At 41.9% G+C, this 27,916-nt stretch overlaps 1 protein-coding gene across 4 annotated transcripts in view; it reads right to left on the minus strand.

Annotated features, from left to right (window-relative positions):
- Positions 1-25,966, minus strand: part of slc41a1 (solute carrier family 41 member 1) — a 30,762-nt gene extending 4,796 nt beyond the window's left edge. Inside the window, exons 1-10 of one of the 4 annotated variants that reach the window (XM_039612547.1) lie at positions 25,706-25,966; positions 23,080-24,210; positions 16,961-17,068; positions 8,445-8,516; positions 5,824-5,968; positions 4,166-4,312; positions 3,034-3,181; positions 2,347-2,426; positions 1,898-2,032; positions 84-232 (exon numbers count right to left, since the gene is read on the minus strand). In XM_039612547.1, coding sequence (XP_039468481.1) covers positions 84-232; positions 1,898-2,032; positions 2,347-2,426; positions 3,034-3,181; positions 4,166-4,312; positions 5,824-5,968; positions 8,445-8,516; positions 16,961-17,068; positions 23,080-23,565 — 1,470 coding nt within the window. In that variant the 5' untranslated portion in view covers positions 23,566-24,210; positions 25,706-25,966. Of the gene's footprint in view, positions 1-83; positions 233-1,897; positions 2,033-2,346; positions 2,427-3,033; positions 3,182-4,165; positions 4,313-5,823; positions 5,969-8,444; positions 8,517-16,960; positions 17,069-23,079; positions 24,211-24,367; positions 24,529-25,705 lie in introns of those variants that run through there. The other 3 variants (XM_039612548.1, XM_039612549.1, XM_039612550.1) reach the window with 3 other exon arrangements.
- Positions 25,967-27,916: the final 1,950 nt, after the last annotated feature.

Here is a 27,916-nt window from a genome sequence, read left to right on the forward strand (position 1 = left end):
GAGTATCACAATATTTTGGAATCCTCAACTTCTCAACGACACCCATACAATGTTGTAAAAATGATGTACAAACATATCTGTACCTGGAGTAGTGCAGCAAACAGATAGAAGGTAATGAAGATGGGTGTGAGGGTGGTGTGCCCCCCCCTCAGGGAGTTGATGGTGTAGAGGAAGACGAGGTGCCCTGGGGCAACCAGGAGGAAAAGTACACGGGCTGAACGAGAGTTCACAGCTGGAATGGAGAGAGACGAACATGAGTTACATACGAGGAGACAGCATTATGGAAAACGCTGGACAACACTGGAAAAGACTCGCCCATTCCTGTGAAGCGGGAACAGGACATGCCAACAAGGCTGTGTCATTAAGGTTATTTTTGTATTTGTTTTCTTTGAAATTCTTTAAAATAGTTTTGTTTTTCATAGTTGGTTTGTCTTTTAATAGTTACTTGATATGCTGTTGTGGCTGTTTTGTCTCTGTTGTTGTTTTCTGTCTCTGTTGTCAATGTGTGACTTCGTGGTTGTTTTCCTTTTGTTGAGGCTTTGCCGTTTTCTTTGTTTGTTATATGTTTGTAGTTATTTTGTCTCGCTGTCCGTGCTTTTTCACTTTGTCTGTGTTGTCCGTTGTTGCTTTGTGGGTTTTTTCGACCTTTCCTCTGTTTTGCATCTTTGTCGTTGTCATTATTTTGACTTTAAGTTACTTACAATTTTTTTGGTGGTCATTTTATGTCTGTAGTATTTTTGAATTCACTGTTGTTTAATTGCAGTCATGATGCACCTCATTATAATTATCTAATGGATTTCCTGATATCAAATAGTAACATCAAACCGGGCCCTGCACCAGCTGACTTGAAGGATAAACTATGAAGAAGTCTGACACAGCTAGGATTTCTTTGCATTGGCTGGCTTGATAAAACCTCAAGCCCAAGTTGTAGATAACGGGCATCACAACAGTAGTAATCACCTGTCTCTGTTAAGCCGGGGTTTCTGCTTCAAGCTCTGTGTGTGTCCATATGAAAACATGCATTTTACAGGTTTTACTCTTGTAAAATGCATGCTCTTGCAAAAATGTCCCCATGAGTGCCACCTACTCTAGTACGATCTAGTAAAATCTATGAATAATATAAAAAATATAACTCGGTGTCAAATAAGACAGGAAGTCATTGCTGCAGATAAATGTTAAACTGATGATTTAGTGCAAGTTAATTGTTTTATGGCTGACTGCACTGTCTGTGCTGCTGTTTATTTCTGAGCAGATAGACCTGTGAAACTTTAAACTGGCTCCATTTAAAAATGAAAGATTACTGTCCCACAGCCGAACAAAGGAGATTGCTTTAGTGTGTGGGCAGATGAAAGTGAAATAACGTTATTGATTGAGCAGGTATTGTTGGTGTGTGTTTTCTATTTTAGTAGCTGCTATCCCAGCGGTGTAAATAAGACTTAACCGCACATTAGAATAAAGTATAAAAACATTTTATATATTTTCTCTTTAACCAAATGAATACATGCACATTCATTTGGTTCATTTGGATTCAATGCATCACAGGGTTTGCACTTCATTCAGTGATTTTTACTAAGGTAGGCCTTAACAACTTCTACACTTCCCCAAAAAAGAATCAGTATTGCTCTTAACATACGTTGCAAATAAAAGAATCAGTGAAATCGCAGCACTTCCACCTGACTTTAAACTAAACTCTGCATATAGCCTGCTCCCGCCCAGGTTACATTTTCAGCATAATGTAAAAAAACAGCGACTTTTATCACACAGAAAACACTTTAAGCTCAATATAGCCAATAATCTCACTTGTAATTCACCCTACGTATGGAAAAAACTGTTTGTATGAGATAAAGAGTGGATGGGGACAGTGGAACATTTATTCCACTGCTGCCTGATAACTTACTGGAACCAAAGAAGGAGGTGCAGGGTGTGGGACACTTCCTGGGGGCTGGGTTGGGATCCCCCATGGGTATACCGTTCATGTGGAGATAGGTGGAGATTCGACTTGCCTGAACTGCTACCAGGTTACCTCCCACACCTGGCACGTGAAAACATAACAAATCAACCTCAGTATTAACAAAAACATATTTCTCCAATCGAGTATTGTGGAGCTGGCCTTTAGCCATGAAAGAGCGCCATGCCAGCTCCATCGGTTAGTATTATCACAGTGCACAAATGCTTCCTCTGGCAGGCATTAGTCAGTGTGTCACTGTTACATGACACAGACGGGTGAGCACAGCAACAGCTCTAAACACACATTTTAATTGGTTTTAATTTGTTGTTTTACTAATTGGCATATTGAGGGTTGTTATTTCCACCTCTTTTGTACACTTTTGTTCTATGACTGCTCACCGTTGATGACTGGAGTGAAGACAGCCATGCCAGCAAAGTTTGGGTTGGTGACAGTTTTGTCAAGGATCAGACCACCGACACTGAAAGACACACACAAGCAAAAAAGTGAACAAAAAGTGAACATACTACTATTTACCATACAAAAACATGGGTAAACTGAGAAGAGAGAACTACAATCAGACATGCATTTAAAACACTTAAGGACCCATCTGTAATCTCGTATACATTATAATCCGTTATCCTGTGGAACACATTGGAGGGTCTTTACCTTACAATATAAAGCATCTTGAGGAAATTCTTGTTGTGATTTAGCACTGTATAAATAAAATAAATGAATTGAATTATATAGACTGTAAATGTACTCAAAAACATATTTAAAGTTTTATTTATTAATTTAATATATTCTGCCCGAGGATGGATCCAGCCCTGAGCCTGAAAAGAAAACCTAAGCATCCTAACCCTAGATTCTTCCTCATGGCCAGCAGGGGGAGACTCCTGCATGTGCAAAAAGATGCCTCATGGGGTTTTCTCCTGTTCTGAGGATCGGGGTCTGGGATGGTGTGGAGCCTAGGTTGTTGGTGGACTCTGTGACATCATCAGCGAATACAGCAATAGTAACCAAGAAAAACAAAGGCAGTACTGTGAGTTAAAAATCCACATAAGCAAGCACATCCACATGAGCCCTACCTGCTGATGGCCATGGCGATGATGACTGGCTCCCAGCCGGAGTAAAGGACCTCTCTGGTGGATGGGATCTTCCTGGCTATCAGCACCCATAGTGGGCACATCGCCACAAATACTGCACACACTAGAGGGTTGGCATAATCATTGTACTCTGAATGGGGGGGGAAAAAAAGATATTGATGCTTTAGCAGAAGCATCTTTGTCATATTTTGACATAATAAATTTTTCATTTTTTTAATTTTCTGAGAATTGTCTAAAAAAACCACCTTGGACATGACTGAAATGAAACATAAATCACACATTGGCAAATTATAATAGTAACTGCACATAATGATAATAAAGAAGAAGGGCATATATATGTGGCTGAACAGGACTGTTTTCATTTGGATTGGCATTAAATCATGGCCTTTCCCACAGAAGGCACTACTGCAGCTTGACTAACAGTGCAGGAGATTACAAAGCACCACAAACACCACATTTAAGTACACACATTGCTTACAACACCCAGACACCAGCCGCGTTTGTGAGTGTCTGAGCCAAAATGTCCCAAATAAGCTCAACAAGCAGCAGTGAGGAAGACTATAAAGTCTGTAGATTCTCTGAGAGACGAAAGAGCTACAGGATTACTCCACACTCTGCGTGTCAGTGTTTGTCACTGTCTGTGGTGTGCAAATGATGGAACAGCAGGGAGCTCGATGGAGCTGGGTGTGCTGCCGGTGAAGATGCTATCACAGTGCTAACAATACAGCCACACAGCTGTGGAGTTTCTTGCCCTGAAACACAGCGAGAGTAGGTGTGGGCGGCTTTCATCCTTATTTACCAAAAGCAGAGCAACATTTCATACATTCTACTCATGCCGCTCCCTTTTTTTTAATAACTTCAAAGGTAAAGAAGACTCTGGAAGCTGTTTGATGGATCTACCAACTATCATAATAATGTTGAAATGATTCTGTCTGAATTTGGGAGTTACCTTCAGTTGCGAATCAGAGGCTCAGTTTAAGACTGACGCACAGGCGAGAACCTGAGGTGGCAAATATCCACTATTCAAACCACCTAATTCAGCGCATTCAGGTAAAATAATGGACTGCAAACCTGTTTCCAAATGGAAAAAGGGTATGTTCGTCATTTCTGTTACCTAGCTCTTTGTAGAGTCCTGTTGAGATGCCTGCCAGCAGGGACAGCGTGATCAGATCTCCTAGGCTAGCAGCAATAGGTGTGGCCACATTGTCAGGGTTGATGCCGACTTTTCTGGATGCAACAATGACGCCGATCATGATGAGACCTGTGAGATTTTAGATCAGAGGCATCACAACACAGAAGGCAAGCAATGCTCCTAACTGTCCAACAGTACTCACTTAAAAAAAACAAAAAGAGTTATTTTTATTCTTGATTGCTCAATTGGGGTTCTTTTATTTTCCCTTAAAAGAACTGACTTTGGTAAATACGAAGCCTGGTTACAAACAGCATGTGGGAGTAAGAGCCAGCATAATGTTTCCGCATATCTAAAATGGTTAAGGTTCTTTCCTACAGCAACCACAGACAGCTCATGTTGGTTTATAGCAAAAACAAAACAGCAACAACAAAAAAATGGTTTTGTCTGAAGAACAGTTTCAAAAACAGCTTCACTCACAACGTAGTTGTTGAGCTGATGAAAGCCAGTAAAAACATGACGACTCTGACTGCACCTATAAAGCAATCTGATGTTGTCAGCGTGGTTCCAGGAATGTGTCATCAGTCCACCACTGTGGTCCAGACTGAAAGTTCTCAACAACAACAACTGACAGAATGAACCCTGATGACTTCTGAGGTTGGACATATTAACGGATTTTGTTCAGATATAACAAATAAGCACCTGGACATGACTTCCATGTACCTGGGTATAGATACCTCAGGATGAACTGTCATGTTAGTCACTTAAATGTTGATCTGGCCAAAATGTTCAAATATTTGCCATTTCACACTTTGTGTTTAGTACTAATCTGCATATAGCATGCTAACACACTGAGCTAGGATAGCATGTTGGGACTATTACAGCAGCTACATCCAAATATTACACATTTAACACTACATACTACAAAGGCCAGCAAAACAGTGACCAGTTCAATCTACTACAATCAATCAGATAACTAATCCTTTTACTTTAGTTTAAGCCATTTCATTGATAAGAGATAAGAGGTTCTTACTTCTTCTGTGGATGCTGGCATGTTTATTTACACACAATTTATTTGCAAAGCATGTTTTCATTGCACTTTACTAATGCATGTACCAAATTATACACCTTAGCCAAAGGCAATATTTTTTGTGAACTTTTGGCACATCATATTAAAGAAAATAACATAAAAAGTACCATAAACTACTACATTTGGGGCTACCTTTAAAGACGTTTCATCTAACTGATAGCAAAATGAGGTTAACTTATTTGTCAGCTCTTTTTTGTGTAATTTAACTAGCTGGATGACTATAGATTGGTTTACACATTTGCCTATCAAAGAAAGAGCTGAGGTTCTAGAAGGAGGCACATGTGCCTTACGGTGGTACCACGAAGGGCATCTGGTACTAAAGAAATCTGTCAAATCAAACTCGTGGAGCTACCTGCTGTGGTGACCACTTGTGAACAAAGAGGCCGCTAAACGTAGCTTCTTCTTCTAGTTGTAACTATCAAGAGCTTAAAAAACACTGGGCTGAGAAAGACTCGCTAATGATGGCAAATTAGCACTGAGAGTTACATAAAAACCTGACGTGACTAATGAGTAGAACTGTGAACACCCCTCGCTTCCCAACTGGTGACCATACCTAGAAGCAAAGAAGCGATGAAGGCAGTGGCCACACTAGAGGCACACAACAGCACTGCATGGCCCAGCTTGAAGTGTCCCTCTGGGATCCAGCCAAAGATCACAGCAGCTATGGAGGCCAGGAACCCCACCACTGTGGCTTGGACCTGGGTGAAAACGCACATATACAGATTTACCATAAGATAGTTCTTGTTGCTATGACTTACAGCTAACATGTAAACTCCTTCTCAAAGTCAAGGAGGGATTCTTAACATCATCATCATCAAATCCTGTTTAAGGGCTGGTCCATTATCTACCATCTTTCTATTTCTACCAAGGACTGAGTGGAAAGGAAGGCGTGTATTATTACTATTCTTACAGAATAATAAGTACAGTCGTGAAAAAAAGAACGTTTTCACAGAATTTTGTGTAGTCCTGTGAAAATCTAAGATCACTCTTCCATAGGAATTAAGAGAGTAACTAGCAGCCAAATACTGCCAATAGAATGGACTTGATTAACTGACCATCAGCAAATGTGAAATGCACCTCCATATAAACAGAATCTCTGGCTGTTTGCTGGTCTGGGGCATTCACATGTATGTTAACACAATGTTACAACCTTCCCAGGAGTTGACGTTCCTGCAAATTCATCCCAAGGTCAGACCGTGCAGGGCTCAAAGAAACTGCAAGAAGCTCTAGAAGGCCTCAGTTTGCATGTTAAATGTTATAGTTCATGATGGTACAATTGAAAAAAGACTAAATAAGTATGGCTTGTCTGGGAAAGTTGCCAGGACAAAGCATCTTCTCTGTAAAAAGAAAATGGCAGCGTGGCTTAGCATTGCAAAGTTGCGTCCAAACAAACCACACAACTTCTGGAGCAATGTGCTTTGGACTGAGCAGACAAAAGTGGACATGTTTAGCAACAATGCACATTGCTATATCTGGCAAATCTATCTGTCCACCAGATAAAACTTGGTCAAAAACTGGGTCTTGCAACAGGAAAATCATCCCAAGCAAGCCAACATATCTCCAAGAGAACGGCTGAAAAGAACCCAGTCAGAGCTCAAACTGACTGGATTGCTGTGGTGGGACCTTAAGAAAGCTGTGCCTAATTGAAAGGAGACAAAGACTGTAAAGAAGAATGGTTTAAAATTACTCCACAACAATGTGACAGACTGTTAAATTCTCACAGAAAACAGTTACCTGAAGTTATTGCTGCTAAAGGTGGTATCTTCATTAATGTTAACTTAGCATGCCTCCCTCTTTTCTAAATATGGTCACTTCTGGCTCCAAAAAAAAAAAAAAAAGATAGTGACTGCCATAAAGGTAAAGTGGAGGCTTGAGTGTGGAGTTCACGAATCAATGAGTAATGTCACCGCGGCTATGGTGCACACTCGTTTCAGTGTGAGTTCTCAGAATCATATGAAGCAGTTTCCAGTGTAAACGCCTTCGGAGAGCACCACTGTGACCCAATGTGAGTGCAAGATAACCCTAGATAGAAAGTTGTGACAGCACCGGCCAACACTGGCTTAGTGTTCCAGGAACTATGGACTCACCAGGTATTATATAACCACAAGCTCACATCACTGCAAACTACTAGGGTCGGGGTCCGTTTCACGAGAGACCAAACAAAGACTTTAAGCAATAAAGACAGTTTCATGCCTTTGTTTGTGTACAATAAATAAAACACACTGCAAACTACTATAAAGAACCGAGTACATGCAGCTTGGCTGCAGTGAGAGCAAGTAAATCAATCACAAATTAGACCATACTCGACTGACATGTCTGTTCTGTCTCGATCCTTTTGAACGTGAGGTCAACCCCTAACTGTTTTACAAATGTTATTGTGCTCTGTAGTTACTGGTCAGTGTGTTTACTGTGTGCAATAACTCGTGCAACAACCTTTTCCAGACATGGTGGTAACTGGCTTCCTGAAATGTGACATAAATGTGAAACACTGTACATTCAGGTTAAAGGACATACTGTATAATGGGGACCACAATTTACAAAACAATCATCTTGCTTTATACTGTAAGGCTTTAAATCAGTAATAGGGAACCATAAACACATCAGAAAAGGGTTTACTGGGGTAGCAGAGCAAAGTACCCAGGAGCCTTTTTCCTCTGAACTCCCAAATAATTTGACTTTCAAGCAGAGAAATCTACCCCCTGTTGGCCATCAGAAACACTGCAAACTTAACCTGTTAACATCTACCAGTCACCTGTGACCTGTTCTCATTTAGCTGCTTAGCTGGTAATCCTACAACCTAGTTTAGATGCATGCAAGAGGATTGATTTGAAAAGTTACAGCTAGTTTTGGTGCAAGTTTTAGCATGTAGCCAAAATGCAAGCTAATCCTAGTCCTACCGCGAAGTGGTTCAGCGGTGAACTGATGAATGTTAAGCTGTTAAGGCATTGCACTGACCTCATTTTAAACCCATCTTTTATATTCAGTGTCAAAATATTTTGATTTCAGTTTGAGATTTTTTAAAACTGGGCTGCTGCTTTGAGTAGAGTATTACTACATAAATCCACTAGTACTATAATGCATTTCAGTGGTCTCATTATGTGACTGCTCTGTTTAATGGATGTAAACATAGTTGAAGATGCTCTGTGACAGCAGACTTCTTTGTGTTTCCTGTACCTGGATGAGGGCCAAGTTCCCCATGATCATCTTCCACATGTCCTTGGCTGTGTCCATGTGCCCAATATTAGCCTGAAAAACACATAAGAATGAAAATGTTATCATGACCGTGTGTAAGTAGCTGTGTGTGTGTGTGTGTTTGTGGGTGCGTGGGGGGATACAGCGTGTTCACAGTCTGTTGTCTCTTGGTCCCATCAGAACAATAGGACGTCAGTTCTCTGGACAAAGACACTCTGATCTGATCCCCCACCCTGCGGCCGACTCCACTTATCTCATCTCTCCTCTTTCACATACACACCCTTAAACACACACACACACACACTGATGGTCTTGAGCATCAAGTGGCTACAGTGGGTACAGTGGGCTACTGTGAACCCGGATCAATGATCCTAATGCCCATCCACAGTGAGAGGACACAAACAGACAATCTCCTCTTCCTTTTTGTCCTCGCTCATTTGCATATGCAGAAGGAAGGGAGACAGCTGGATACATGAAAATCGCTCGTGAGAATATCACTTCATCCTTGGGTCTTCATTGAGAAGTGCATGAACTGCATGATCCCACTGCATGACTCAAGATACCTTCCAGAGCTTTAAATATTTTGTGTTACCTAATCTGTGAATTCAATGTAATGCGACATGAGATGTAGCTTTCACCGTTCATTTTGTCTCTAACATTTATCCTCTGCCAGAGTGTTTGTCAATCACTCGTGAAGCTATTTTCACTGAACTTATAGTAAAGTTTCTACATAAATAAAGTTTGAATGATTGGTGAAGATCCATAGCCAAACCCATAGAGATGCTTTCACCAGTAGGCGTGTGTGGTTGGTGTTTTGGTGGTTTGAGTCAGACAACATAGCTTCACAAAGTGCCTGTGTATCCTCTTCTAACTGACTGACTGATTAACTTTTAGGGTTGTTAGAGTTGTCAGGTATTTTCTTTATAAGTGCAATCTGTTCTACTTTCGTTGTGTCCTGAGTGCCAAGACTTGTGGGAACAAACCAGAGCTCAGAGATTTAAATAGACGGTAGCTGTAATAAATCTAAAAAAAGAACATTTGCGAAGAGCTACTCAAAATGGTTTAACAGAAAATAGCTTTGTCCAGTGGCCAGTGGTGTTATTCTGTTGTTGCAGACAACAAAGCACTGTTTTATCAAAAGCATTTGCATGATTGGTGTATGTCTTTGGCTAATGATCCACAAAATCCTAAAGAACAGATACACCTCACAAGTTCTGGTTGAGATCAGACAACTAAAAGTTCCAAACACCGGAACAACTCATGTCTTTGTGGCTGCTAGCTTATTTGAGCCAACAATATACAGACTGGAATTCACCTACTCTTCCTATTAAAGGCAAACCCACATACCAAAGTATTTAAATGAAAAAAACAGCATTGAGAAAGAGCAGGATGGTCTCTATGACTCAGTGTGTACGTGTGAAGCATTACTCATCCTCTCACATTTCACGCAGTCTAGCAGCATCCAGTTCAATTCAATTCAATTCAATTCAATTTTATTTATATAGCGCCAAATCACAACAGAAGTCGCCTCAAGGCGCTTTATTATATAAAGCGCCTTGAGGCCAGATTAACTGTCACATTGCCAGTTAATCTGGCAATGTGACAACTGGACTTACATGACAATCAAGTGTGCAGCCATGTGCGTCAATATAACTCGTGCATCTGCCAGATACACAGTATTAGTGTCACAAACACATGCACCACGCCCATCAGTGCCATGTAAGTATGTGCGTGCACGCCTGCTGCTACGACAGTCGTGCTGTCACTCAGAGTGGGAAGATGGCCACAAATGCTAATAAGAAGGTTTAAGGCGAACAGATAAAACTGAGCCAAACAGCTGTGCAACTCCACATATGACTTTCCTTAAAACCTTAGGGCATCGTTGTATTTTTACTCAGTTGTATATAGCATTTGTATTCTATTTTTATCTTATTGTATATTATATTCTATTTTATTCTACTGTATATAGTATTTTATTTTATTCTATTCTGTACAGTTGTGTACTGTATTTATTCTTATCTTATTTTATTCTAATGTTTCCTTCACAACTTTTGCACTGTCCACTTCCTGCTGTGACAACACAAATTTCCCACGTGTGGGACTAATAAAGGTTTTCTTATCTTAACTTATCTTATAATATAAGAGCCTCAGTTTCAAACAGTATATCCTGATGCACGAAGGCTGCGAGGCTTTTGAATTGCCCAACAACATTTCCCTTTAGAACAACATGTAAACTGACAGAGTACACAGACGACACGCAGAAATTCTCAGCACATAGCCTGGCGTTATGTGAAAATGATGCCAAATCCTTAGCTTTGTGTGTGTGTGTGTGTAGGAGGCTGGATTAATGGTGTTGGGATCATCAGAGAGATGTTGTTAAAGTGATTCATAGATGACATAACATGGATATCCTAAAATTCAAAAGCAGCACCATGTTTTTCAGCTGCTGGCTTTCACTCTTATTTAATAAATACAGCGCAAGTCTGCAGTTTCCAGCTCTGAGTCCTGAACATACATGAGTTGAGTATACAGGGAAACAGCGACTGTTGTTGCCATTGTAATCTCTGATAACACTTTGCAATTTTTCCCAACTTTCTTTGCAATGCAGGTGGTGCTGGCAATCCATCAACGATCATAAATAATCAATTAGGCCCAATTATATTCAACAGAACTGAGAAAACAGCTGCTTATTTCCTCATTCCTTAATCGCCTCAGTAAATAGGTTAAAAAAGTCCAAAGGGAAAAAAAATCAAAAAGGAAACACAGTCATGTGAACTGAAAACTCCGACAGCCAGCCAGTACTGGGGATTACATGATTTTTTTCAGTTATAAGCGCATTAGGAAACTTACAGTGGTCTTAATCTGCTCATAATTAGTGGCGGCGTGGAAAGAAACGTGGTCCTGCTGAGGCCAGCCAGCAGAGAGCTAACAGTAATGTCTCAAGACAAGCACCAGGGTCGGGCCTACTTTGTGAAGATGGATGTGAGAAAAGTGAAACCTTTGCAGACTAAAGAAAGAATCGATGCAAAAGTCTGTTTTATTTATTTCCATATTTCCACGTAGATGCATGTAACGTTATTATGACTAATGCATTTTGTGTTTTCATTACTTTGAATAGAGCCAATCGAACTACACAACGTTGGTTCAATCAGTGCTGAAGCTCTGACAAATCATTACTACTTGCACTTCCCAATCTGACAGTTATTAACCATTATACACTGGGCTCTGAATTAAAACAGAAATAAAATAGAAAGTAAAGCAAATCATTACAAAAATCTGTTGAAGCTTAAACCTTAAATCACCATCAACGGTGTTTCCTCAAATATTCAACTTTTCCTGTTTGTTTTCCTCTATCGTTGGGCTCTTACTGAGAAAATATGGAAATTATAAATATATAAAAACCTCCGCAAAGTGCAGTTTTAAGAAGTGTGCCTGCAAATCATATTCAACATTCAATTCTGCATCTGAAACCTTTGCTGTAGCCACCAATTCACAGGTTAAACCAACTGGTGTATTCAGGAGGTGAAGACATCAACAAGATTTAAAGATTTAGCTTTAGCTTGGAGCAGAATGAATTAGTACACTGTAGCAAATTTCCAGGTCAAATTTGCAAACATATGCCTTTTTTTGCAGCGTGGATAAGGAGTCACTGGTTTCACACAGGCTAGTGGAAAGAACGTGAGGATTGGTGCGGTTAAGAGCACTACTGGACTAATTTAAAAAAATGTAGGTTTCGTTGCTAACCCCTGGTTACCTGTGCTGTCAGGTCATCCACCCTGCTAGCTATGTACAATGTGAAATGGTATTGTTAGCTCACAGATAGCCATTATAGCAAAGCAGTAAGAATTTCCTTTAGTATCAAACTGCAGTCATAGAATCACTGCACCTTTACAAACAAAAGCATGTAACTATGGAACGCCAGGACTGCCATAATGAATTACTTAAATACACCATTAAATAATTAATTAAATGTGGCAATAATTAATTAAAATGGGAATTAATTAATTAAATAAATAGTTATGACACATGTAATTAATTAATTATTGACACATTTAATTAATTATTTATGTATTTCATATTTTAATTAATTATTGACACATTTAATTAATCAATTATTGACACATTTAATTAATTATTTATGTATTTCACATTTTAATAAATTATTGACACATTTAATTAATTATTTAATGATATATTTATTTATTTCATTTTGGCAGTCCTGGCGCCTGGCTCTCATCATGAATTAATTTTATCTGTCAGCCTCACCCATCAAACTCACGGGGCGGGGTTAACGCTGCCCATGCAGCTTCTCTAACATTTGATTGGTTGCCGTGCAATGTAAGTCAAAACAGGTCGATCCTAGATAATCGATTGCTTCTGTAGACTTGAGGCAGCCAGGTATCCCAGAATGCGTTTCAAATCACAGGCAGCAATGGTGGTGGTGTAGTTTTAAAATACCCCGTTTTTCTGTCACCAACTACACTTTTAACAGTGTTTTAGCCGCGAATGTCGCGCCGTAATCTTCACATGTCTGGTCAGGTTGTCAGCATAGAACATGTTTGCAAAAGTGCCCAGATGTTTTCAGAGATTTCAGTAGCTCTGCTAACAGTCAGCATGCAGAGTGCACCGAGGGGGTTACGTCAACCGGTTTGTTTACATATTCCACTCTCCGTGTTCCACATGTTGCATTCGCAGATTCGCATTTTCACCGAACGATCGTCTCTTTCCGCCTGGTCTTGTGTCTCTGTGCTTCTGTAACATAAAGAACGAGCTGACATGTTTCTCAGGACACCAGCGATCAGCTCAGCAGGCCCTCAGTTTACCTGCATGCGTCCTCCTCACCTGTCAGCTGTTTAACACCTGCTGCTAATTCAAGAAACACGCCCACGTTACCTGGTGATAGTCACAGTTTAACTGGGCAGCCGGTGCTTGATATAACGCAATGTCAGCGCATTTTTCTGCACAACATAAGTAAATATAGTATTTTTCCCGAGCGCAGAGCTGCTGGAGCTTGTTTCCTTACAGAGGACTTTATAGGCGAACCCACTTTATCGGCAGCTGATGTCCAATCTGCACACAGCTTTGAAACCTCACCTGAGTTTTAGCTCTCAGTGGTTAAACGCTGGACTTAATTCACTCAGGTTTTGTCTGTCGGGTCACGTTTACTTCGCTGTTTTATTTACAACTGAGCAAATCGGTTTGGCTCAAATTAAAGTTATGTTTCATAACTGCAGAGTTTTACAGACGTTTAATGGTTCACTGGCACATGTGTTAGACTGAACTATTCGCTTTTCTTTATCTGGTGTGTTTCGGATTTAACAGTGAATTTTGAGATTAAACTGACTTTTAAAATGTTTTTATACAAAGAGGAAAGAGAAGGCGCATTTCCACCGAGAGGAGCAGAGTTTGCAACAGCATGTTCAAGATGAAGACTGCAACCTGGACAGAAATATTATATCATCTGTTTTTAATAGTTATTTAACTGTATTCTAAGCACGTAGTTTATGATATAGCACGTGTATTTCAGTAATAGCCTACTGATTTCAGCAGCTCACATGGGCGTTATCTGTGATACTCCTTAACTATAATTTATCCAAGTTAACGTCAGTTAACCATTCAGACAGTTCTTTTGCAATGAAAACATAAACACCCATGCTGCGTAATGTTTACATTATAGCTGCTTATGCAGTAACCATGGTAACCACGGACTCTGAGCGGCTGGATCGACGGAGGTCAGACACCAATTTTACATGTAAGATCTTAAAACAGGACACAGTCAATATCCGTGCTGGCCTCATATCAAATGTGACCGCAGACTGAGTCTATGTTTGATGTTTGCTTTATATCTAATCTTCCTCTCAAACATTTAAACAGCAGCGAGTCTGCAGCTGAGGGAATACAAACTCAAATTGTCGGAACAGGTTCGATCGTGGATTCATTTGGTAATTTATTAAATGTATAACTGTTAGTCTAATCTGCTGCTGAGTCTCTTACACTGATGAAAATGCAGATAACACAGATCACGAACACCTGTTCAACCAATCACTTTCATTCCACTTTGATCTGCGACAAACTGACGGTTCATCTCTGTTACAGTGTTTCGTTAGACTGCTATATTTTTGTGTTCTTTATGCTGTAGATTTTCACGTCTCTGGAATAGTTGGCAGTATTAAGGATGCTTTTCTGTAAAATCATATTGATATGACCCGTGACATATTCGTAGATGACAGTTAGATAGTCAGCTGGGAAACTCTGTGTTAACTCAGAGAGCTGAAGATATCGTGGAGAGATGCTGATCTTGCTCCGTGGTGTACAGGTTACCCTCATGATCAATATTCACAATAAAAATATTAGCCGAACATCATGAAGTCTGTATGTGTTTCATAGTGTCGAACAACCTTTGTACAGTTAAAGTCAGCAGTTACTACATGACGGAAACACCAACGTTTTCTCTTTTATGCGTTTATACGCAGGTCACGCAGATTACTGAACAGAAACCCAAAGATCAGCTGTTAATCGAATTTATTTGCTCTCTCTCCTCCTTAAACATGTTTTTAATGTTAGTTATAATTCAGAATTGGCGACTGAAACACGTAGGACACATAAGAACATCAGGAAATAAAACCCCGATAAATATAACCTCAGTAAAAAGTCAGTGTCAGCGGGGTTATTACAGCTGTGTGCCGGGGCCTGCGCTTTGTCGGCGTTAACAACAGCTCGATTGCTTGCGAGGCGAGCGGGTCTATCCCACGCTTTGCCGTGAGACTGGGCAGACATCTCCGAAATCATCGAAGCACTTTTGCAAAGAGGCTGTATCTTGACAAACCGATCAGACATATGAAGATTAAACCACTACATTCTCGGCTAAAAAAATATTAAAACGGTATTTGGTGACACACAAACAGGCTTTTTCAAAGTTCAGTTCTGCCGGTTGTTGTGGGCTATAAACAATGGCCACCAGGCCAAAGCAATGGTTTTGAGTCGATCAGCGTTAACCCCGCCCCCTGAGTTTGACGGGTGAGGCTGACAGATAAAATTAATTCATGATGAGAGCCAGGCGCCAGAACTGCCAAAATGAAATAAATAAATATATCATGAAATAATTAATTAAATGTGTCAATAATTAATTAAAATGTGAAATACACAAATAATTAATTAAATGTGTCAATAATTAATTAATTAAATGTGTCAATAATTAATTAATTACATGTGTCATAACTATGTATTTAATTAATTAATTCCCATTTTAATTAATTATTGCCACATTTAATTAATTATTTAATGGTGTATTTAAGTAATTCATTATGGCAGTCCTGGCGTTCCATATGTAACTGTATACATTTGGCTATGAATGGCTAGATGGGTAACTAGCTGAAATTAGAGCTACTAAGAACTTTGGTATCTGTGAAACACTATAAGTGAAAAAGCAGCTAATAGTTAACCAAATGTTATATGACAATATATGTTATTAAGGTTTTGCGTTATGTGACTCCTAACCATGTGACGTTAACTTATTTTTATTGTGGGTGTGTGACAACGTAGGGACGAGCAAATAAAGTAGCAGTCACACAGGCCTAGAGAGCAGCCCATCACCCTCCGGCAACTGCTGGTTACAAGGAGCAAATAAGTGTTCTGCAACCAGTTGGAAAGTGGTTCTTAAAGTCAGTGTGATGCTAAAGCCCCATTCATGCAAGCTGAGACCAGTCAGTTTAACACACCCACCCCCCGGCAATCAATGTGTATTCCTGACCAGTTGGTGAAAACTTCCTTGCAGTTGCAAGGACTCTGTGAAAATTGCGACACAAACAGGAAATGAAGACCATTTGCCTTCAGCTTAATTTCACCTAGCGAAAGGCAGCAACCTCCAGCAATAACTCCTCAGACAATTGGAAATACTCATTTTTCCCTCACAACTGGTGGTTGTATGAAGTCCAATATGACAGAAAGTTCATGTCGCATCATGCAAGAAAGCTCTTAAATTATCTCCCAGCTCCAACAGTGATGTGACACTGGGTTGAGCCATACCAGCATATTCTGAGAATCCAATCAATTTTTAGCTACTAGATCAAAGGAAAACACTTTTAGTTCAAATTACTTGATATTTGGAGACCACGTCTTCAGGCAGACGTTAAAAACTTCCATTCACCTTTAAACAACCTGCTAACCCAGGTGAACAAGCTAGGTGGGGTCAGTGGAAATGTTTAGTGAGGAATGCGGCTATCGGTTTGTCTGAAACCCATGTCACATAAGCAATATGACCTCTGAACCTACGCACAATCAGCTTTGAGGGGTCTGACAGTGACCATAGGTCTGGCAATAGATTGAACAACTTTTAAAGAAAAATCAATGCAACTTAAAGTAAACAAATCCAAAATTTATACCTCAGTTACTCATCACTGCTAGGACAGCCTTTTAATATAAGATAAAAGGTCATGGAAGACGTGCAACCTGTGACAGGCTACTAGTCTGAGGTGGAAACAAACAAACAAGTTTCTTACCGCTGTAGAAAGTCTAGAGGCCAGCGTCATCTCCAAGTTGCCTTTAAGCCCCAGCAGTGCAGGAACAAGGATGAACACCTCAGACACATCGGTGAACACCGTCCAGTGCTGCAATGACATGGCAAAACATTATTATCAGCACCACAGCATTAACATAGTGCACACTCTGCCATACTGAAACAGGTTCACAGCCACACAGAATGCTGTCACCTGCATAGACAGAGGTTAGCTGCAGTTCGGGGCAGACTGTCTCTGGGTCTGTGCAACCTTTAATATTGATTCAGAAGTGAAACAAATCCTGCATTAAAGAGCAGAGAGTCTGCCTCTATAGACCTTTCGCACTATTTATCATGCCAGCTCCCTCTTAACAAGAACAAGGGCAGTAGAACATAAAGCTGAAATGATTGCTCACTCTCCTATTTTAGCTGGCATTCTGTTTTCCTTACAGTTCCTCTCTATCACCTTTACCCACCATCTCCTGTAGCGTAAACACAGGGACTGTCTCATGTCTCTGTGTAATCATAATACTATACAAATTTATATTTATATCAAAATCTGTACTGTACAAGATATTCGCGAATAAAAGCAGACTGCAATCTCTGTTTCTCTCTTTTTGATGGGTGGAACCAGATCTTGTTCTCCAGACGGCCGTTTCCCCATCCAGTGCCACACAAATGGATACACGGCGCAGCTAAACAGCATCAGTAAGATAGATGGGACTGAATATTTAGAAGCCAAGTGAACTCAGACGATTAGCAACTCTTAAAGGCAAAGCATTATGGGAATTTCCAGTTCAATCAATGTCTGAAACAAGTCGTTTTAGCTCCCTCACACCTAAGCCAACTCTCTTCTCATTGGTTAAAGATACCCAATCTCATTGATATCATCAAGGAAACAAAATAGCATATGCTAAACCTGAACACTGTTATGGCTTATAAGGATTACTTGTACATATGGTACTCTGAAACTTTGCCCATGTTTAATTTGAGCATCCACCACTGTAATCTATTATATAGTATGCATAAGATAGAAACATATTTTGCTTCTCCTTATTTTCTATGCTCTGTCCTCCTCATGGGGACCCTCTGTGACACATAACACAGCATGAGTGTACAAAACATCCGACTGAATTAATAGAGTAAAACCAAAGCCCAGTTCATCATGTACCATAGTAAAAATAGTTTGATATTACTCATGCCTACTTTAGTGCTTCAGCATCTGGTCATTCATTGCCAGGGGTGCGCTTGCTTGCTCAGCTCTTACCGCAGCATAAAAAAAGCTACATTTTGCTGTACACACTACTCCGAGAAAGTCAGCCAGCAGCTCATCCAGCTAAATCAGCTTTGAAGGTAGTGGACTAGTTGGACAGAGCCACAAATAAGGGAACGAGTAAGGGAACGAGACTGCTCAGCTGTATATCCAGTAGATGGTCTGAAATTACATTTACAGCTAGTATTATTAGGCTTGACCTTTGATAACCTGCTCCCTGGCTGCTGGCCAGTCCTCGAGAGGTGGGTTCCCTGTAACTCCCTCTGTGAACTTCTCCCTCCATTAGACTTCATGCAGCGATAGCAGATTTGCAGTCTACTGTGGCCAGAAACAAAGCTATTGCTGAAGCTAAGGCCATCGATTTATCTCCAGTCAAAGTGCTTATCATAGGTGCCGGTCCCACTGGCCCCCAGCACTTACAGTCCAGTCTAACCCGAGCGGAATCAATATTCACTGAGGCTGACACCGAGCAGAAAAGAAAGAGAGAGGGGAAAACAGATGCTGATGCTGAAGCTACAAGACAACACTGCTGGCCTGCATTTCTCACACAGAGGTCTAATGTGTGTGTTCGCTGGGCTGCTCCCACCAGATGTACAGCACTGATAAGGAGTGTCGCCTACACTCGTACAGTCGTGTTGTCTTTTGAGGTGGTGGTTGAACTCCTTCTGCCTATCCCTTTAGTTGTCGTTAAGCCAAGCAGAGCTCGTTTCCAACAGCCAGCCTCTCAGCTTGGCTCACTGCCCTCTGCCAACCCGACAGCCTTGTAAGCACTTCTCTCTTCTTCCATAGCTGTATGTTTTCAAGCTTTCCTTCTGTCTCACTGGCCTATCTTCCTCTTTGCCTCCCCTGTGGTGATATATGTTGTTGTCTCCATGGAACGCTGGCTCGGAGCCAAACAAACCCTCCCTCCTCGCTTCTAAGAACTCAACTGGAGAACTGCAGTACCTCTGTGTACAGACCTATAGGAGCTCTGGTATGCAAGCCCCGCAAGGGTCAGGATGCCCAGTTGAGAAACGTGACCTTTTATTTTATTTGTGATAATTGTACTTGCTGTGTTGAGCAGGACGCTGAACCCCGATGGCATGCAATGTCAATGAAACTCCAGCAGCGTCACAGACACTACAGCAGGTGGTGTCTGTTTCATTTCTGTTGCTGCAGCATGGATGGTACAGTCAGGGTCTAGTTTATCTGTATAAACTAATATCTGCATTTAGATAACAAGAATATGTAGGGCAAGCTACCGGAAGAATTTGTAGTCTATTTGTAGTTTTACAAATATTTGTAGTTTTTACCTTTATCCGGTCTTTCTCCCCTCACCCCCAACCTGTCTCAGCAGATGGCTGCCCCTTCACCTCCAGCAGAACCAGGTTTCTCCCTGTTATGAAGGGAGTTTGCTGCTCATACAGGCTTGTATGATTGCTGGGGTTTTCTCTCTATTATTGTGGAGTCCTTGCCTTACAATACAAAGGCTGCTAATGTTGGGATATGGTGCCATATCAATAAAACTGAACTGAACTAAATTGTTTGGGACCAGATAAGAAGGGCTGGGGTGGAAAGCCTGAACTCTGTGATGAGGGGGAGAGCAAATAAGCAGCCTAGGATCAAAGGTTCCTCAGGATCTTTCACACTGTGAAAGATTAATCAGAGCATGGGGCAACACAAAAGCACTCTAACCCACTAATCCTCTCCATCCCTATCACTCACATCCTAACCAAGCAGCTGTCTGGGATATGGTCAGGTTTTAAGAGCTGCGAGGTGATAACATTGTTAATGACCATCATGGCATCAACGTGACAAGCAGAAGCTGACCAAAATAAAACAACCACTCATAACAAGCAGTCAGTCACTGCAATAGGGAGGGCAGAAGTTTAGAAACATATGCTTACATGGGGTTATTAAATTGTGATTTTTAAGATTTTGGTGATTTTGTTCAGACAAATTCTGGAAAAAATAGAAAAACAGCATACCGTGGTGTGAATTTAAGTAGTGTCTGATTAAGCTATGTAAACCAAAGTCTGGGAATGAAGCTAGAAGCTGAAGAGATGATTCAGTTTGAGGGAATTAAGCCCACGTTCTGGTTTGAAAGTGACTGCTGTGTGAAAACCAAGCAAGTGGATGTGGTTGGACCAAAATGGTATCTGGTGGGTAGCGAAGGCTTGGCCAGAGTTAAACCTTTGTGTGGACTATGATTTCCTGTTTACTGGTTACTGTATTTTTAGACCGTGTGTGTTTGAGGCTGAAGCTGTGTTCTATTCTTTTTCCTTTTTTTGGTGTTTCAGTCTACAGACACCGCACAACAGGCCAGACGGCTAACTCTGAGGCAGACAAACACACGCGGATGATTATCATAACATACAACACTGGACACGCATATTTGCTTTTGTCTTTTTTCAGCTTTTTGTTTGTAGATTGATTGCTCAAATGATGAAATCTTATGTGAGTATGTGTGCGTGTGTTTAAAAATAACAAAAATCACCCATTTAGCCTTGGACTCCAACATCCCCAAGAAAACTAGCACTGCGTGACCTTCACAAACCACACGTAACCTTCAGCCCAACTGAGCAGGTCAGTCCTGGGTTCCCGGCCCTGCCAATGAGAGACTGACAGTTTTAGGTCATTTGCCTGCCAAGTCACTAAGCACAACTATGCAGACGTCTCACTCCTCTATACCAGTTGGACAGTCCTTTCTGGGCCAACCTTGTGAGGGAAAAAGACCAGAAAACTCTGTGCGTGTGTGGTAGATGGTCAAAGTGACCAGGATTTAAGAGGTCAAAGAGCCAATATAGAAAGTGATGCAGAAAGTCGAGTATACAAGTGTCCAAACCACAGCTTTTAAACTCAGGCCAGGCAGACACATTAACTAAAGGTTCAGGCATCCCAGAAGAAAAGCTTGCTACTGGCTATAGTGTTTTCTTTGTCCCATAACCAATATATCATCTTTGGAACTGGAGATTACTGAGTCCTGACCTTTTTATTCTAACCTCCAGGAGAAATAAGGGGTAAACAAATGAACCGAAAGAAGAAACAAATAATTCTCTCCAGTTTGAGAACAATCCAAGAAACACAAGAACAGCAAGACCCAAATGATGTGAATTTGATCCATAGAGAGAAACTAATGAACTCATGCGAGCTAGTTAAGTTCTTCTCTGGATCACTTTCTCTCATCTGATAACTAAATAAAGATCTGATCTTTACTTGTGTGCATAAATTAGCTCCTTATTTAGCGAGACAAATAAAGATCAGTGCAGCAAGAAAACGTGTTTTAGCATCAAGTTAAAACTTGTTCTCCTCACGTTTTGGCAATCAGGAGACAAAAAAAAGTTTTCTAACACGAGAAACTACATCTAATTTTTCATCAGCTTCATATACATTAGGGATCGGGGCTTAACCTAACCCTAAGCACGTGATCTCAGAAAGTTATGCTCACAATGAGAGAGACTGAGATAGAGTTAGACAACTACCTTCCTGCAAGGACAGCAGGGATTAGCTGAGTTAGCATTTCATGGTGTCATGGGGGGAATTAGGCAGCCAGACGACCTGCTGGATGCTCAGCCGACCTCACTGGAACTTTCAGACAAGCCTAGCATCTTACTGCGGCCATTTCTTTCAGCTATTTACTCTCAGGTACAAGAGTGCTAGACCAGCAGGGAGGGATACAGCCCTCTACCTTCTGTGTGAGCTTGTTTCCAGTCACACCTCTGAAAGAACGGTGCACTGAGTGTTTTGGAAATTAAAGAGAACACAGCAGCATGGTGCCTAAGTTGAGGCAGCATGAAAACTTTTTTGACCTCAAACCTCTGCATTCCTGGTTTAGCGAGGATACCTAACCACATGGTAATAGAGGCCTTGGCGGTGAATTGTATTTTGTTTTTACTCCGACTCTAGCTCAGCTGTAGTACGCTGCCATTTCAGGTGCTCAAAGAAAGTAAACTTATTCCCCTGCCTCCCCCCCTCCTGTCTGTTCTGAGTTTCTGGGCGTCCACCATGTTGGCATCAGCGTGTGTGCACACAGTGTGCCCAGACCTGGCGGACCGACACGGCCAGCTTTATCTGCATTAAAAGCTGACTTCAAATAAATATATGGCCTGTCAAAATGACTTGCATTTCTACAGAGCGCATTTGGATCCTCTCAGAGCAAAGGCAGTGACTCATCAGGAAATAAAGTCCTATTCTCCTGTAAAGGCCAAGTGGATCATATAGCTCCCTGGCTATGCACTGCTAAGCAAATGCCATCTATTGTTTCTTGTACTTTATGTGAGATTTTGAAAAGAGGTGTCTGTGTGTGTGTGTGTGTGTGTGTGTGTGTGTGTGTGTGTGTGTGTGTGTGTGTGTGTGTGTGTGTGTGTGATGACTCGTTAGAAGACACACCAGTGTGTACCAGTATGCGCCAGCCACAGGGACAGTCAGCCCAGCTGCTGAGGAGAAAATGTTATGTAAATACCCCCATGGTGTCTGATAACTGCCCCGTACACACATCCCCAAAGGCAGGCAACCAGATAGGCCACCAGCACGATGACTGACACACGCCAAGGCAAACCGGCCTCAGTGCACTAATTCATTCAAATGTTTCACGGGCGAGCCTATCCCATAAGTGTGACTACACATGGCCTGCCTGGTGCAGTGGATCTGCTTAGAAAAACAGCTGTGAAATGAAATGTAAATGCCTGCGAGGAAAACGAGTTGGGGTTGTGTATTGACACCAGACTTTTTGCAAGTTCCAACAGCCGAACCCCTGTCAATGCAAAAAACAAACAAAAAAAAACTTTTTAAAGCGCACACAACACAGGATTAACCAGCCTGGGTCCTTTATTCTGAGTTGCCAAGTACTTTGTGTAAGAAATCTCACTCACCTGGACGATGTCTAGCACCATCCCTGCTGCCACCGTCCCGAACCCGGCCAGCAAGAAGGGGAAGACCACCTGCAGTCCGATGGAAAAGGAGGTCTCCTTGAGGGGTGCTGTTGGTTCGGGGCTCTGATCGGTGCTGGTGTCATCACTCTCGTTGCTCTGGCTTGCATTCTCCAGGAGAGCATCCTCCTCTCGCTGACCTTTGGCATTGGCCCGACAGTCCATGGCCACCACAATCTCCGACCTCTCGTCGTTCTCCCCAGTCTCATTCACTCGCTCGGGGAAAGATGTGACCTCGGTGAGCTCAAACTCATCCCCGGTCACCGGGCTCACTTCTTCAGGGCCCTTGGTCAGGATCACCGGGTGGACGGTGCAGTTGGAGTTGAGGAAGGCCGAAGTGAGGGGGCCTCCCTCCTTCTTCATCTCAATGGCCCCAGAGGACATGTCGATGTCGGGGAGCTTTTCTTGTTCTTTCGACCAAAGTACCATGCGGAAGCCTTTGAAGACAGTGGGCTTGATAAGAAAAGGTCAGCGTGCCTCAGCCTAACAGTTTTGTGGAAAAGTCAGAATTGACCACCGGATCTGGTTTTGAACCTGATCAGTCCAACTGATTTATCCCATTAAAGAGGCCGACAAGGTGTGGAGGTCGGTCATAAAGACTGAGAGAAAAACACTCTGCCGGAAAAAACCTGCAGCGAGGCACATGCAGCCGTGCGTCTGCAAAGCCTGTGTTCCTGTCGGTGCTTCGGGAGCAGAACCAGTATGTTCTCCATTCACTGCAAGGTGCTCAGGTTAGGCCGGCAAAAAACAGAAGGCATACTGGTTCAACACAGAAAAGGATAGAAAACAACAGGGAGGGGACTCACCACAGAATTCCCCTGCATTCAGCTGCAAACAGTCCTTAGCAGTTCAGTACAAGCTGGAAAAATATGTAAATCAGAGACCTGCAGTGGCACCGGTCATGCTGTCAGTCTGCTGTCCATGTGAGACTGGTCGCTGCACAGGGCTTCAAACGTCTCACTTTACACCACGTGGCCGCTGGACGGTTTTCAAATGAGATATTTAAAGGTCTCAGTATGAGGATTGAATTACCAACTGTGGAAAAGTATCTCTCCAACCAGAGTGGACAGTCACCTGGGGAAAGAGTGAATATCATTAATTATTCAGTCTTAAATAAAATCATTTTCCAGCAGTACTCCACGTCTATTTCCAAAAATGTCTAAGCAGCAGGGCAGCTTTTACTGCTCTGATCAAAATATTCATAAATCAAAAATTCCAAAAAGTTACAAACCAACATTCAGATCTAACTGGTGAGAGGACAGAGACACTGTGCTGTGGTGTTTAGGCTTGGACGTTGCAGCTCGTCATATTCAGATGTTAAAATAAATAAAAAGGACAGAAAATCACTGTTAGGCACTAACTTCACCGTGGGTACCACAAATGCCCCGTCAACCCTACTAATAGATTAGTATAGCCCCAAACAATTGTTTGCTCTCCCCTCCATTACAGCAGTGCTGAGCAGAGCCCAACAGTGAGTTTAAAAACAGTTTCATCCAGCGCCAAATTTCCTCCCGGTGGCTAAAAATATTCCACCATTAACAGAGGCGCTGCGCACATCCTCTGCAAGCACAGCTTCCAACCACAGCAGCGCAACAACAACCACTGTCACGATTTTCAAAGTAAAAAACACCCCTCACTTTACCCGTGAGCCCAGAGTGCTGTCAGCTTAAACCCCCCCAACCCTTAAATTCAATGCAGCAGACAGAGTGTAACAAAGGGTAACACAACAGAGATCCCCTTCACACATCAGAAACACAACCTCACTGCAGTCAAGTACCGAGCGTGGACGCACATGGTAAGTCATTCAGACCGACATAAACTACTTGTATCAACAGAAGTTGATACAAGTAGAAGCAGCGGGTAATGGAAAGCATTCAGTGCTGCTTTAATTAAAACAATAATGTCAGCTACTGACATAAACTGCTGTATTATTCAGCTCAGTGTGGTTATGAAGGCTGTTGAAAAAATACCATCACCAATGTATGACGCGATCCTTGCTGCGATCAGGTCACGGTCCACCAGTTTTTAGTTCATATAATAAAGCAGCTTTTACTCTGAAGGCCGTTCTTTTACCTTCCAGTATTGCTGCTGCTGACTTGAAGCAGCTTTCCTCTGACTGCAAGTTGCGACATCCGCACGGACTTTCCCGGTTCAAACAATCCTCTGCTTAGTAGTCAGGACCAACACCACCCGAACCCAACATGGCAAAGGCGTAAATTAGTGCTCCCCTGGTCAGGGCTGAATAGACGAGCCCTGCTATTCTGTTCTACTGCTCATTTAAACGAGGGCAGAGGGCTCTCTGTTCCATCGCCGGGCTGGAGCCCATGTCACTGCCACTGTGACCACGAGTATTAAACTCGTGAAAAATTGTGCCCCCCCACCGTACCCCACCCCCCTCCAAAAAAGAGAAAAAAAGTCATTCTTCACCATCACCATAGCTGAGGTGCGGGTTTGCAGTTTGAGTCTCGAATGACACATTCCGGCACATAACCTTCTTTTATGAAATGTGCACATTAAAATAAGTCATGTAAAAATAAATACATACATAAAAAAGCTCACGGGTGCTTACCTCTGAGTGTCAGCGGTCCTCGGTGTGAGGGGCGGACAGACCGAAGTGATGATCTGTATGAGTACCGGGACTCCGTGTGCCCGGCTGAATTTATCCTCCACCTCTTGTTAACGCGCTCAGGCTTGTGAGGCGTGGAAGCCGGTACGCACGCCTTATGTGCGGTACCGGCTCTGCACAGCTGATTTAATGGTTAATGTTAGTTAATGGTTAAGCCCTGCCCTCTGTGAGGCTCCAGTCTGCCCGTTACATTGTACCCATGCAGTGCCCCACGCCGCCCGGCTGCCTGGATGCGCATCTATAATACACCCGCACGGTGCAGGGGGCCAGGAAGCCACTAGGCGGGCCCTCCCTCCACAATCTGGATAGTCGATATAGACCCCCGCCCCACCTTTACCTCCCCTCCATTACCGACCTTCCACCCCTCTGGTTTCCATTGCGCACAAGCTCCCCCACAACCTCTACCCCGTGTGTGTCCATGCGGTGCCAGTCTCTTCCACAAGCCACTAATTTACTACCACCGTGCGGAGACTGCAGTTTTAGTTTAACAGTAGAGCTTGATTTCTCAATGAATGGGCTGGCAGGGATATGAGTACGGTCTGTATGTGTCTGACCAATCTGGGGCAAATTTAGTCACTGATCCACCACTATGGAAAGGACAGCTTGCATAAGTGAAAGTTTTGAAATGTCACCAATGTGACCTAAAGCAGGAACGGTTAGAAGTGATATGGTTGTAAAATGTGTAAAGACGACACAAAAACCCACATTATTTTAAAATATATAGAGTACTATCATTATTATGATACTACTACAATATTTATTTTAAAACCTGTAATGAGTTTAAAAAAAAAAAAAAGCAGACAACTCATTTTGTTTGTGGGCCAATTTCATTTCAAGTGGGCTTCGGTTCAGTTATATCTATAATGTATCATTTCACAACAACAGTGTAACATTAGAGAGAGAACCCCAACAGTTTCACTGTTATCAGCAAGCACTTGGTGGTGGTGGGGAGGACGAATGTACATTCTGAAAACATTCATATGTAATAAACTATCTACATACATGACTGATAGCCTAATAAAAAAAAAAAAATCAAGATCTTAGGTCTCAAGAAAAATAAGTGACCTTTAAAGATTTATGCCTTTGGTCCACAGCCCTGAAACAGAGATGTGTTGAACAAAGTTTCTAGGCTCACCTGTGGAGTTCCGCAAGGCTCCATCTTTGGGCCTATTTTATGTAACACTAATATCCCTATTAGAAGAAGCCAACCTGCTCTAATAGGGTATTATAAGTGATCTGAAATGTAAAGTTTTATCAGATAACCTTTTTGGTCACTTGTCAGTACACAGACTTGCCAGTTCAACAAAGTTAACATGTTAACAAAGAATGTTTAATGGTTCTGCTTTCCTCCTGTGATTCAGCAGGTAGTGTACAGCAGGCTTGTTGTTGAAGGCAGCAGCTGCTGCTGTTTATAAGTGTTGCAACACTGAAAGGGAACATAAAGCTGTAGCTCCTCAACACCAAAACAATAAACTGAAAGCTGCTATTGTACTAATAGGATTACACTAGTTTACAAGTTTAAACTGCACTCACTTTGGAGGCATTTTTTCTACTTACAAGGGTTAATTGCACTGTTTTGCTACTGTTATTAGTTTTTGTTAGTTTTTGAAATTCTATGTACTACAGAAATACCAATACTCTTTGAGAAAAAAACAAAAACAAAACAAGTGCTTGTACAGTATGTGTGCATGTGTGTTTATGTTATCTGCCTCCTCCTGATGTTCTTGTAGAACAACATCTCTAATAATGTCCCCAGAGAAGCAGCAGCTTTGTTGTGCTGTTTGCCTGTTGCTTTACAGCAGGAGTTCAGCTCAGCAGCCCCAGGATCACCCAGCAGGCAAAAGCTGCAATCCATCCACACCCTGCCCCTCTGAGCTGAGCCTGTTTGCACACAGCAGAAACATCCAGTGAAGGCAGGGGAGTCACAGTCACTCTCTGCTGCACATTGTGGTCTTTGAGTGGATGTGTACTTATGCAGGCTTGCAGGTGAACAGGAAGCTGCACTTACACTCTGCAGTCAGATTACTCATGCTACAATTTGGCATTTACAATTTTATTCATTCATGCGTACTGAATGCATATTGTTTTCCATGAGCGTCAGGATGTGTGAATAGTTTTGGACTTAGTGCACAAATACATGAGCGACATTAGTCT

This window comes from Oreochromis aureus, linkage group 5, assembly GCF_013358895.1.
Source record: "Oreochromis aureus strain Israel breed Guangdong linkage group 5, ZZ_aureus, whole genome shotgun sequence".
NCBI classification, from domain to species: Eukaryota; Metazoa; Chordata; class Actinopteri; order Cichliformes; family Cichlidae; genus Oreochromis; species Oreochromis aureus.